Source organism: Coturnix japonica, chromosome 27 (assembly GCF_054131305.1).
Source record: "Coturnix japonica strain WE chromosome 27, WE-NBRP24, whole genome shotgun sequence".
In the NCBI taxonomy this organism is placed as follows: domain Eukaryota; kingdom Metazoa; phylum Chordata; class Aves; order Galliformes; family Phasianidae; genus Coturnix; species Coturnix japonica.
In genome coordinates this window covers 7843011-7856875 of record NC_140689.1, presented here as the reverse complement: position 1 = coordinate 7856875, position 13865 = coordinate 7843011, and the positions used below count along the sequence as shown (strand labels likewise).

Genomic DNA, 13865 nt, shown 5'->3' with positions numbered 1-13865 from the left:
GATTTCTGTCTTCTCTACTCTGCCTACGCATCCACTAAACTTGTAAGAACTCAGTTATGTTAGAGGCTATACCCTCCCCTTTCAAATTCGGGTGAAGTTAGCTACTGAACTCAAATGATAGGGGAGGACTTGCAGTTTGCACATTTGCTGGACAGACAGCATGAATATATCAGCACACTACTATTAGAAAACTAGGCTAGAAATAAATAGTAAAATTCCTGTGAATTTATGATGTGGTTCTCTGTATCTTAAACATCCTCATGATACTTGACTCACTTAAACAAATCATTATAAAAACATTCAGTGGGGGAAGTTAGGAAAAATCCCCTAACGATCATGGCAAATGCTGCTTTTCAGCTCTCACTGGAGCACATACCAAGACGCAGAAACCCAGCGTCCAGTGCTGTGATGACTAAGATGCTGCTTCTTTCTCACACTGAGAGACCGAGGGCAATGTGAAAAGGAATAAGAAAAGTAAAAGTGTAGTGGAGATGAAAATTATTTGATGGCAATTAACATGTTTTTCCTACACAAGACTAAGAAAGTTCTTCTTCCTTTTTAATGTTTAGAATGCCCCTAGCTGTAAATCTTACAAGTGTATGGGAGGACTTTATTAATTTTGAGAATTCTTTAACCTTGCTTTACCATCATCTGGGAGGCACAGCTTTACTCAGGAGTATGTAATTGCTGAACAAATGCTGCATCCAAGGGTAAGATGAATAGAATTAAGGTTGCCATGGGTACTTCACTTTTGAATTTCTTTACTTTGGAATTTAAAGTCTAAACATAAAAAATCCCAACAATTTTTAGCGCTGAATACACGTGTAAATTAATGTCTTAACTCATGGCTGCAGTGTAGCCATTACTGTCTAATGTATAATTCTCTGTATACAGACAGCTTTGTTTTCACTTGTTCTCTAAGTTTTTAATTGCCTGATGTTTTGCAGTACAACATAAAGCACAGGTGTTCAGAAATTATGTAGAAATGAAGGGAAAAAATTAAAAAAAGAGAAGCAGGTTATCTTTTGACTAAGAAATTACCTCTGGTGTTTGGCAGAGCGAAAGGGAAGATAAATGATGATCAGCGTTCGGCTGGGGGTTTTATGGGCACAGGTGCGGGCTATAAAAAAACAATCAGAAGGAGTCTGTGAATAAAGGCATGTAAATGTCATTGATTGGGGGAATATCAAATTGCAGAGCATCTCTTCTCTTATATGCAGACCTGGGAGCCTGTCTCTGAGAGGGGGGTTATCTGATTCCAGCCTGAAGGTTTCATTGTGAAGGGAGGTTGTGATGAGGAGGGGCTTGGCCTCTTCTCCCAGGCAACAAACAGGACCCAAGGAAATGGCCATAAGTTGTACCAGAGGAGGTTTAGACTGGACATAAGACGGAACTTTTTATCTGAAAGAGTGGTCAGGCACTGGAATGGCTGCTCAGGGAGGTGATGGAGTCGCCGTCCCTGGCAGTGTTCAAGAGGCGTCTGGATGAGGAGCTATGAGATATGGTTTAGTAGCTTGTGGTAGCAATGGTAATGGGAGGACAGTTGGACTAGATGATCTTGTAGGTCCTTCCCAACATTGTGATTCTATGATCAGAAAGTTGTATTACATTGTTTCTGATGTTCATGCTGGCACCTCATGGATAATGCAGTAGGTGCTGCCTTGAGGTGAGGGGCACTGAAACGATCCCAGGAGGGCCAGACTCACCTCACTGCTGCTGATCTGCCTGGGACCTCACATGTTTGAATGGGGCTGTTAAGTTCATTTTCTGCAGTGTGTTTCTGAAACCTGACAGAAAGACCACAAGACCCTTTCAGGCCTGAGTTACAGGGACAGTGCTCTCATCTGCCACTGAATTAGGCACAAGGGAGGATCCCAATATGTTCTGACCCAAGCTACACCTGGTTGAAGTACTCTTAGTGAAGTTCGTGTAGGGTGGGAATTTCAAGAGAGTACTGAGCAAGCAAGCAGAGAAGTGATGGTTATGTAGGGGCGTCTGCTGGCAGGCCCATTTCCAGAGATGCATTGATAGGCAACTCTACCTCTTTGAGTCTTGTGAGATATTCTGGGAAATGTCTTTTTAATGGTAATAGCCACAAGTTATAAGGTGTGCCTTGAGACAGGATGGCTTTTATATATTCTTACCCACATTACAAATTGTGGTACGTACTTGTGGTATGAGCTGGTGTGTGTGTTAGTCTTGATAGAGTTTAGTCATTATTTCAGCGTCAGTGCTTTTTAATCATGCTTCCCCTGTCAAACATAGCAAATATTTCCATTCTTCACTCTGGTAGTTTTTTCTTTTTCCCTGTAGCCCTTCCAAACGAGACAAAGCAATAGCATTATTTTAGTTCATCTGTATGTTTGTGCATCTCTGCTCTTAGCAAAGAGCATGCTAAAATCGATGTCCATTGAGGAACTGTTGCTATTGCCCTTGCTGCCTGATACTCCACATTAACTGTAAACTGAAGTCCACTGGAGAGTTTGGGGCTAGAAGAACACTTAATATCAGAAGGGAACCCATATGGTAAATTGTCTTAAGACTAGTTGCTGGAGGATTTGTAGTTTCTAGCCAAAGCAAAGCAATAGTGGATATTTTGAAGAGAAGGAGCCCAAATTTCACTAAGATCAACAATGCTCAGGCTGGGATCTAGAGAGAGTAACTGTGGAGTTCTTCTGATTTGTTCCCTGACGTGTGTTCTAATCTGGGACAACTCATTTACTGAACCTCTAGCTTTGGGTTTTCCTGGCTGTAAAATGAAGATGTGAAGGTTCACAATGATTAAGATGAGAAATGTTATGCAAGTGCTGGAGGAGAAGGGAATGAGATGCTCCTTCTCAACACCAGTCCTTAGAGGAATGTCATTGTGGCATTGTCTGAAATATCTTCGTCTTCACTGTTTTACTCTTCTTGCACTTTCTCCTTTGGGTTAACCTTTTTATTAAGTCTCCAAACTGGCTCAAATTCTCTGTAGACTTAAAGTGAAATGCTAGTAGAGGGGTTTGGTTCTTTAATTCCATGGGGACTGAAACAGAGAGGAAGAGGCCTTAGGAGAGGGCCTAATCTGCAGTGTCAGAAAGGGCTAGAGAAGAAAGAAAAGTTCCAGAGAAAGCTGATGAATTGTGTATATGTGAGAACAGAATGTAAGATATATTTCATGGAACAGTTCTTGACAGAGGCGAGGTAGAAAAGCAGTCCATTGTGCACCTGATTACCTTGATGTATTCTGTGGCAGGCTGTTGTTGGATGGCTTTCTGGCTGGATGGCTTTCTGGATACTTGTCCTGGGGTGCTGCAATATAGCCATTCCTCTTCAGCCCCCAATCTCTTACTGTTATTTTAATATTTCTTTTAGATGTCTCTCATCTCCCATGAGTAACTAACCACAGGCTATCCTGAGCTCTTCTCTATCTGAGGCAGAGATTTAATATCTTTGATATTGGAGATTCTTTCCATTACAACTCTGTAGTGTTTTTTCTTTCTGTTTATTGACATACGTGCACTAAATAAAACAATGTTAAGCCCTGTTTTTGTAAAAGTTCTTTGGAGCATTATTCCATATATTGGAATTTATAGTTCCCTATATAGATTGCCTTGAAACCTCAACAATAGATTTGAAGAACTTTCTGCACACAGTTTTACTATTAGTCTGGAAGCTATTTTATGTATATATTCTTTGTGCATGGGCTCCCTCTGGAGCTTTCTCTTATTAAAAAAAGAAAGAAAACCCTTTAAAACATATTTAGAGGGAGATTTTAATAAAAAGCATCAGAAGTGCTGCTATGTCATTGCAGGGTTCAGTAGAGCACTGTTTGATATCAGTGTTAGGTACATGAACAGAGTCTTACTGTATTATGCCATCTGAGGAGAGGGGCCCTTATAATTAACATCTAGTTGGTCTTGGAGAGAGCCTTGTGTGAAAACAATGCCTCACAGTGTAAGAGTAATTAATTACAGTACTCTGAAGATGCAAAGTGCCCTGTAAATCCCAGACATTCATCATAGCGTTTAGACTCTAATGGCTAATAACAGATTTGATTTTGCTTTCAATGAATCATCATAATCAAAGAAAATTTTGCTTCTCTGAATATTTTCACTATTTTCCATATGTGTTTTATTAGAGTGTGAGCACACAGGGAGGAGAAACATTTTAATTTACTGAAATCAAACTCTGCCAGTATTGGTGCAGACACTTCCAGTGCTTTCCCCTTGGAAATTCTGGGAAATTTTTGGAAAGAATTTTATGTGTGAAACCTATTCGGTGATGCTGAAGCGTTTACCAGCATCTAGTGGCTGGCAACCCTGCCTGCAGTGGGGCGTTGGAAGTTGGTGATCCTTGATGTCCCTTCTAACACAAGGCATTTAATGATTCTGTGCTTTCATAGTTTTCCTTATCGAGGACAAAGTAAGCAGTAACATCTACATTGGTTTTCTCTGAAGGGAAGATAGTAAAAGTCGTATTTCCTTGAATTATGTTACTACTTTTTGAAGAGCTTTTAGATAGTGTTATTCTGAGGAGCATTTTCTCTTTATTTTAATAAAATTGGATATAATTGTTCTGTGACCAGCTACGTGTACTTTTTAAAAGATGCAGTCTGATTGACAACAGTAACAAAAAGACGTTATGTACTTGGATTTTTATCCTGTGATCTGCTTCCCAAGCGTCTTAAACTGAGCAGGGTTGTAGTTTGCTCATGTCTCAGTGCACTGTGACAGTGGATGAGGTGCATCAGAAATTCGGTCACCCTTCTGGCCATTACTGTTTTTATCAGAGATTTTAGTACCTTATCAGATTTGAAGGAATTTCTACCGCATAGCGGCGCAACTGGGTTTCTGTTTCTTTTTTGAAGCTATTTCAGTGTTTTCTTGGTTTGTCTTCCTTGTGTTTAACATGAATGGAGTCTTGTACAATTAGCTTACAGACAGTGATGTGATAGAGATATTTCTTGCATGGTTGTAATGAATTTATGACTCTTCTTATAAAGGCATTCTGATAACAAACAATCTTTTTCCTGTGGAACACAGGGAAGGAGGCCAGGATGTTCAGCTTCAACAAAGATTCCCCAGTCATTGTTATATATATATTTTTTTACTCTATGGTGAACCAACTTTTATTTGCTAGTATTAGAAGCTCTTTTGCACTCCAACTTTTGGCAAGAATGACCCAGTGAGCACAAACACTGTTGCTGGGTACGTAGAATCTCTCAGTTTTGGCTGGTGCTCCAGACCCCTTCACATCTGGTCAATTTTTCTCTTGAAGTACATTGGTCTGATTAATTGTCTGGGGTGAGAATATCACAGGTGTCCATACTGTTCAGAGTTTCTTCTAAACGTGGAGGTCTACACAAAGTGCATGCTCCCTTACGCTGGTATTAATCATCCTTGCCTATGCATCTTATTTTTGCAGCATTCCTTCCTGTAATGGGAGGTTGTTAGTGGTTTTGCTGGTCTTGCTGCTTATTTTTATTTATTAGCCGATGCAGGACTAATAGTATATTGGTTTTAAAAAATAATAGAGCCATTATCTTTGAGACCACTATAAGTTGAGTTACTTCTTCCATTAATAATTCACATTTTTAGTCCATTTGCAAATTAAACATCACATTTTCATTTTTAACGTCTACTGCTCTTTGGAAAAATTTAATTTCCTATCATTGTCTCATAATTAAGCTCACTGTGCATACTGTGTAACTTAAAGGACTCTAATAAGTAGGACATAGAACCAACTGTTTCAAATCTCTGCCCTTTAGAGTAGACACATTGAACATAAAAGTGGTTAAAAAAATGAAAAAGCAAGGGAAGCAGCAAAATCCAATGGGATTTTGTTGTTTCACTGAGCCATGTGCCTGGTACTGTGACTGTGGTCCTACTGAAAAAATGTTTCTTGACACTGTGGTAAAATGGGAGTTACCTTTCAGGCTGAAAACTTTTAATGAAGTTCTGTTGCAGTTTGGTTTGGCACACAGCACACGCAGGTGTTTTTGCTCCATTTTCTGTCTTCTGGATGCAGCCACTCTTTTCATGTGGCGAGAAACAACAGCAAGGGCTTCAGCCTGGCAGGGACTGCATGGGACTGATGCTTTGCAGATGGAAAGCAAAGTGCCTTACCCAGGCAAACACAGAGGCACGGCAAAAGTAGGACTGCAGGGAGGTGAAAGAACCAGCTATGGGTCCAACAACATTAGTAAGTTAATTTTCTGGACATCTGTTCAGATCCCATGAATTGTAAAAGGATACATTTTCCCCTGGTGATAGGACCCCACAGTCCTATCACCCTGAGATTTCCGCCTCTCTTTGCAGAGTGAATATCAGGTGTTTTATGAGCAAATGAAAACCAAGATTTGCCTTGGTCCTGTGCTGTTAACAAGGCTGATTTTCCTCTGTCTGCTTGAGCTGCTGCTGATGCTGCACAAAGCCCAGCTGGTTGTGCAGGAATGGAAATGATATTCCGTGAATGATATGAAAGGCATAGAAAGGCAAGAAAGAGGGAAAGTAATCGTGTGGGCTCAGCTGTTTACTATTTTCAGCGTACAGGAGACTTTTTCTGGTCTTCCTAAGTGAACCTGGTGAACTGAATGTATAATGTTAGCTCAGACCATGGTTCCTCAGTTTTCTGTGGTTTGCTAAGTAAGGACAGTGATTACAATTCTTCTTTTTCCTGTAGAAGACCACTGAAAACTAAATGAAAACCGTGCGCTTGTGCTGCACTTGCTGCTATGTCTTTTTCTTCCTCTCTCCCTCCTAACTACCTCCTGACCCAATTAACTGATGGAGAGGTAGAATAATAAAAAAGAATGAGTTCACATTAGTTTCTTGAGCAGAGGTGTCTCATTGAAGAAGATGGGTCTTGTGCGTGCTCCCACAAAGCAAAAATCCTTGGAAAATGCACACAGAGTGCAGAGCTGTGCTTTGGATCAAAACTTTGTAGAAACTAAGCTTCTTAGTTTTGGCTGCTGATGGCTCTGTTAGCTTGTCATTTTAAATGCATCAAGTTCCTCTTTGTGATGGCTGAATGAGTGTTATTCCATTCATTTGCTTTATGTGAGGACATTTTCCATACAGTTGATGCATGAATGGGTTTATGGTCCAATTTAAGATGAGTCTGGGGTTCTTCTGGAATGCTCTGCTCTACCTGTAAGGCTGGTGATTCATAAGGCAGGAGGGGTTTAACATCACAGACAAACACTGATTTATAAGAATATAAAGTGTTAAAACATTCTTTTTCCTCTTATAATTGTCAATCCTAAGTCTCTTGTGGGGAAGACATATTTCACATTAAAATAAAAGTAAATGCCACAGTTATACTGAAGACAAGAAGGATTCTTCCCCTCCCCACCCCAGTTTGATTAACCACAGCATTGTTTTTACTCTTGAACATTACTTGTTTCCTCTTCTATCTTGTACCAATAATATCCAGAGAGTGCTTGTACAAGCTTAGAGATTTTATTCCTTAATTTATACTCCAGGGGGTACATCTCCCAGAATCTTTCTAAGGAAAGGCCAGGGAAATAAAAATTGTTGGAGTTCTTATAGCCGCACCACTGAAGTATTTTAACCTTTTTATTGCTGTGTGGGTACATGCCTACAAATATTACCACTGACCTAAGTTTGTTCCGGGTTATAAAACTGCCTCTTGTTGATAAATGGGACTTGTCTTTCCAGAGACCAGGAGGCCAAGTATTTTAGGCCTCACATGATTATGATTTCCTCTTTTATTTCTGCTTATATGAGCTTAATCCAATACCCAGTTGAGGAGATAAGTCTTCCTGTTGACGCATGCAGCAATTGAAGGAAAAGATACAACAAAGCTGTTTGAAAGTTTCTGGTAGTTTATTTTTGTCAAAACAGAAGTGATTTGGTGGTTTCTTTACAGCTCTTCTCTCTGGCTGTAAATATGCCTGGAGAGGGAGCCTCAGTTCTAAACCAGGAAGAGCAGCCCCGAACCACTTACCCCATGCTGCTGATGAGTGTCTGAAGTGTACAGGACCCTTTTGTATTCTCTTTTTGCTACCACGTATAAGAAAGACCTTTTATTTTCATTATTATACAAAGTGACATTAAGTTAGGTCTGCTTTCCCAACAATCCCACTGATGCATATCTTGGACTTTCTCCTTTGGGCTGCTTCTACAGCATGGTGTGATTGCAGTGGTACAGGGGTCATCCTAGGTGGCTGAACTTCCCTTCGTGCAGAGGGCCATCACTGAGCCCAGAGGAAACGTAACTTCCACAGGAGTCCTAGACTGAAATTGAGCAAGGAGTTTAAAGTGGCCTTTAGGGGCGAATTTATGTCAGGCTCTGCACTCTTCCTTGTGTTAAGCATGCCTTCTGTCATGGAAAAATCCAGGCTTGATTTTTTTGATGGATGTATTTCTCAAGCGTATTTAACTCTATTCCTTTCCTCCTTCAGGACTCCAAATAATGTCTTGTGTAATTGCCCTTGCGAGCGAATTTTTGGAAAGAATATTGCATTTGAGCTGTCAGCAATGCAATAATATAATAAGCAAATACAAGGTATGGAATAGGGTTGCATTCACAATATCTAAGTGCGTGTATACATACATGTGAAAACTTGTATGCGTCATATATGTGGTGTGTACATAGGTATAAGTATCTATGTATGTACATGTAAGGAGATTCTTTTACTGCAAGTGGTATTGGTCAGCTGAAATCTGTGAAATAATAAAGTAATCCACATATTGCATGTTGAGAATGAAAGGGAGAAATGTGCATGAGAATACATTGAAAGATCATGTAGCTGTACAGTTAAAGTAAATGTCTCAAAGTTTCAAGAGAAAGTAGGAAAAATACTCTTTACAGCTGTGCACTTTGCAGTTGCTGATCTATGCAAACTGATAAGACTGATAAGCATTTTGGAAAACAGACCAATAGGAAGGGGAAGCTTGTAAAGTCACCTCCCCACACAAAGCAAACAAACAAAAGAAGATAATTCTAGGATGCAGAAATGGGAAGTAATTGCTTTGCTGAGAACCTGAGATACTGCCAAACTCTTCACCTGGTGTGGTTTACTCAGTTTTGGATATCACGCTAAAGAAAGATGTGAACAAACTATAGAGAGCTCACAGAAGAGAATAATCAAAGTGGGAAAGACACACCTGAATGAAGCAATTTCTCAGCATAGAGGGAAGGTGACAGGGTGGGATGTGGTAATGTTTTTCAAATATCCAAGGTGGCTATGTGAGGAAGGAAATAATCAATTTTCGGTATCCAGAGAGTTGTTTGCTAATATGAGTACCGTCATCAGATGCAGAATTGAACTAGGATTTCTTATTTATTTTGTGAATCAACATATGCATGGTCATGTATGCAGCCATTGCTGAATTTGATGGATTTTGTTGGCTCTGCACTACATGCATATGTTGCAGATATCAAAAAGAAAAGTGTATTTTACCAGAATCTATTTCCTTACATTTTCTTGGTGGCTTTTTCTTGTCTTGCTCCCACTCTTGATGCAAGTTCATAATAAAATTAGGCCAACTTGATTCGTTTTTACGCTTGTGGCCTTTTCTTTCTGTAAAGCTGAACTAGATCCACAAAGAGACATAACAGAATTTGGCATCTTTATCCCATCATGTGCTAGGCTGCCTAACTCTAGGTGCAGCATTTGGGAGCTGAGCAGAGGGGCAGGATCACCACCTTTCACTTGCTGGCAGCACTTGCCCTCATGTAGCCCAGGACACCATTCACCTTAGTGGCCAGGGCTCCCTGCTGGTTCTGCCTAGTGTCCAGCAGAACTCTGACTTACTGTCCAGATGGTTGGCACCATCTATGAAAGAGCCTGGTGATTTTTCTCCTCAGTTGCAGAAATTTGCTCTTCCCTTCACTGAGACCCACGGGGATCCTGCCTGAAATGTAACAGTGGCACAGCAGCAGGAAAAAGGGGAGAAAGCATTTGGGGTAGGGAGGCAATGACCACTATGCTGTTGGCAGCACCAACACGATTCTGCATCTCTGTTTCTGCTTGATTTCCATGGTGGAAGTGGACAGCAATGACAGGAGTCCATGGGAGCTGATTTGTGTCCCAGCTGCCACACAGCCCCAGTCTTGCCAGCTCCACCACTGTTGTATTGCTGCTGCTGGCAGGGTGGAGTCTTCCTTGGTGATGGCAGATCCTAGTAGTTACTGGCCTTCCTCTTGGAGGCTCATTGGGTCCCCCCAGATGGGCTGATGCCACAGGGCCCTGCCGTAGGCTCTGCCAGTTCATCACCAGATGATGCGTGATCCACAATGAAGGTGGAATAGATGCAGCTCTTCTGCCATGGTTGGCACCTCATCCCTGTTGAAGCTGGTCGGGCTGCTGAACTGGGCAGAAAGTCTATTACAGGTGTGCTTGCTACGGTGTTTCACTTCATTGAATAATACGAGATTAATTCTCATTTTTCCTGTGTTCCCTTGAACAGCCACAGGAGCCTTGTGCTATTTGGAGTTTTTTTAAAAGCAAATTGAGGTATCACATATGAAGCTGTTCTCCATTTTAAAAAAATCGGGGGATTCAAGTAAAAAAAGATCATGATGTAACTTAAATGTTTCAAAAACCAAGGGTATCACTCAAGGCTATGTGCTGCTATTGGATTGGAGTTTGATTCTTTAGTGTTTCGTGTGTTTTCCTTCCTCTGATGAGTTCCTGCATTACTCACAGTGGGACGGTTTGGGACGGGGTCTGATTTTGTGATGTCATCACGCAGTGTCATCACATGCAATCATAATCGGTCCATCTTCTGCTTATTAGGGTCTTTGTCTCTTTTATTAGTAATATCAGGAGTGCTGATTTACGGTCCTAAATTTCAAAGATGAAATTTAACACCCTCTATCTATAAGGACAGAAATATGGAGAAAGCAGCATGGGCAGCATGGGTAGGAACAGCAGCGCCAGCAATCTTGTCAAAAACACAGAGACTTTTTGTTCTAAGTTTTAAGGGATGTTTATTAGGTATTATAAGCAGCAGGCTGAGAGGCAGATGTTGGGCTCCCGGCCTGCCGGAGCCGTGCTGTGACAGCATTGCGGTGCCGGCCTAGTGCCGCCGCCGGGGCCGCCTCTTGCAGGGCGGCGCAGAGTCCTGGGGGCTGCTGCGGGCCTTCCTCTTCGGGGGGCGCCGGGGCCCCCCAGACGAGCGGTCCCTGCCCTGGGAAGAGGGACCCGCTGTGGCCGCCTGCCCTGGCTCCGTGCTGGGCCCTGCGGTGCTGGTGGAGCGGCCTGGGCCCGAGGCAGGAGGCTCCTGATGGGAGGTGCTGGTGCTGGTGCTGGCTGCAGGACTGTCCTCCCTCCCTCCAGCAGCACGGGTGTCCTGGTGGTCCAGCTGGTGGCGGATGGTGGGACCGTACAGGGCTGCAGCGATGCCGATGAGCCTTCTGACGAAGGGCACCACGTCACCACTGGTGGTCATCTGCAGCGCCTGCACCAAGGCCTCCTGGTCCAGCCCGTGCTGGCACAGGAAGTTCACGGTGGTGCACTGTGCCACGTAGACTTCCCACCAGTCGTCGCTGGACACCTCATGGATCTCTCCCTGCAGCCATCGGAGCAGGGGTCCGAGGTCTTCCGGATGTTGCTGGAAGAAGGCAGCCCAGACCTCGGCTGGGAAGTTGTGCTCAGCTGGGATGAGCACCGGCTCTGCAGGCCCCTGCTCGTCCTGCAGGCCGTCACCTGAGTGCGCTGCGGGCTGCGGGACAGCACACTCCAGGTAATCCTCGTCCGACCTCACCGAGTATCGGATGGTGGCGACTTTGTGCCCGCATACGGCACAACTCGGTTTCTTCTGTGCCCACCAGACGGCACAGCCGTAGCACAGCTGGTGCTGGCAGGGGGTCACGTAAGCCACATCCTCCCGTACTTGCCCACAGATGGGGCAGGTCCAGTCGGATGTTGCATCCATGGCCCGGGCTGTTCGGTGGGCTGGGGAGAGCTGAGGTCGGGAAGCTGCTCCCCTCACAGGTGCTGCAGCAGGCAGAAAGACGGTGTCACCAACTGCAAAAGACAGAGAGAGGCCACGGTCACTCACTGTCCCAGTCTCTCATCAGCAAACCCTCCCGGTCCCTGTTCCCCTCCTGCCACTGCGGGGGCCATGTCCCCACGGGCATAGGCCGGCCTGGGGAGGGGCCCTCAAGAAGCACCCCCAGCTTCTGGCGTCAGGCATTGCCACGCTGCCCACCTGCGCTGCTGCACGCTCCTCTCCTAGATGTCCCAGACGCCTGCAACCAGCAGGGTCGGGGTACAGCTCAAGAGGCTCTGGGACGGCGGCTGAGTGCTGCGCAAGCAACACCCAGATCACGTTCCAGCTCCAAAACTCGCCCTGTCCACACTCCAGTCCTCGCACACTCGCTCGGTTGGAGGCCAGGCACGAACTGCTGGGCTGGGCTGCTGCGCCCGCATTGGAGCAGTGTGGGCCAAGCAGTCACAATCCATCGCACGGAGATGTCACAGACCAGGGCTTGGCCGTGTTGCTGGGCCTCGCCTTCACTGGGGGACATCACCACCCGTCCCACAGCGACGCCGTCATCCACTGCTTGCTCATCACTATGCGCCAGCCTCACGTGCTGCACGTTTTATTATTCAATAAAATTTCCTGCTTCCCTCTGTCTCTTGAAGTTGGTGATCTTGGAGATCTTTTTCGGCCTTTATGAATCTATGATTTTGTGTTACCCACGATCACTCTGATTTAGATGCTGAGGGAAACCTTTGTTAATGAATTTTCACTGCCAGTGTATGGAATCTGTTTTAAGATTTGTTTATCAAGTAGTTTGAAGAAGGTAAAATAAGAAACAATTTTCTATCCAAGTATTTAGTTGGACATATGCTGCTGGTGTAAAGGAAAGTTACATGGTTTTTTATTATGCAAGATTAAAAATATATATTTTTTTTCTGTTTTTTAGTAAAGTGAAGTTTGTATTAGTAAGTGTATAAATTTTATTCCTGTACATAACACTGTGCTTTAGCCATTTTCATAAGCCATCTTGGAGTAGATCTATCTTAGAGTAAAAAAGTTACTTCTTACATCCAGTGTCTTGTTTTTCTGTTTTGGAAGAGATACAAAACAGAAGTCAAATGCACATACATCAAGTTATTAGCACTCAGTGGAGAAAATGTAGTGCATTACCAACAACAGTTCAGCTCTAGCTGATCTCCAGACAAAGGTACTTTATGATTCTTACACCTTCACTTGTATGGAGAGCATATCTACTGTCACAGAATATCGCCCAATTGAATGCTGTACTGGCACTATGTAGAAAATGGCACCCACATAAGTGAATGGATGTTTTGTTACTGCTTTCAAAGTGCTACTGAGTATCAGACTTGCCTTGTGACTTGCATAAGGACTGTCCTATTTGAGTTGTGGCTGAATTGATGCTGTCTCCCAGCAAGTGGTTTTGAGGCTTCTCTCTTTCAGCTAGCTTTGAAGGCTCAGGGGCAGCAATTCCTGGCTGAAGATGAAAATTCTACTGCAAAAAGATGAACTGTCCCCTCGCTAGTGCTTGCTTGTATTTCTGTTCTATTTGGAGTATAATTTCATTTTGGGCCTTCTTCCTCCCGTGTCATATGAAAGTTCTGTGCTTCTTTTTGGGTATTTTTTATTTAATTCCTGTCCAGAGGGGTATAAAATGCAAGATGAATTAAGCTCCTTGAAGATAGGAACATCTACCTCTTTTCATGTACCATTTTGGGTGAATGTATATAAAATGTGTAAGGAGATGTTTCATTGAGAAGTAATCTGAAACCTATGGACTGAGTGACAACAAGTTTGTTTTCTTTTGACATGAAGGACCACGTCAATTAATGTTTGAAATTTAAATGACCTTGTGAAGGAGAAAAATAAGTACTAGCACTGTCGAAGGACCTCATGGGACTGGTATCT

General features: G+C 43.2%; 2 protein-coding genes across 2 annotated transcripts in view; one reads left to right on the top strand and one right to left on the bottom strand.

Moving 5' to 3' along the window:
- LOC107309412 (uncharacterized) overlaps positions 1-13865 on the top strand; it is a 58878-nt gene that overhangs the window by 23682 nt on the left and 21331 nt on the right. The window lies entirely within an intron of this gene.
- On the bottom strand, positions 10977-12163 carry LOC146756491 (uncharacterized). Its single transcript, XM_085524554.1, has one exon. It carries the CDS (start codon positions 11886-11888, stop codon positions 11031-11033), a length of 858 nt encoding a protein of 285 aa, XP_085380680.1. The 5' UTR covers positions 11889-12163; the 3' UTR covers positions 10977-11030.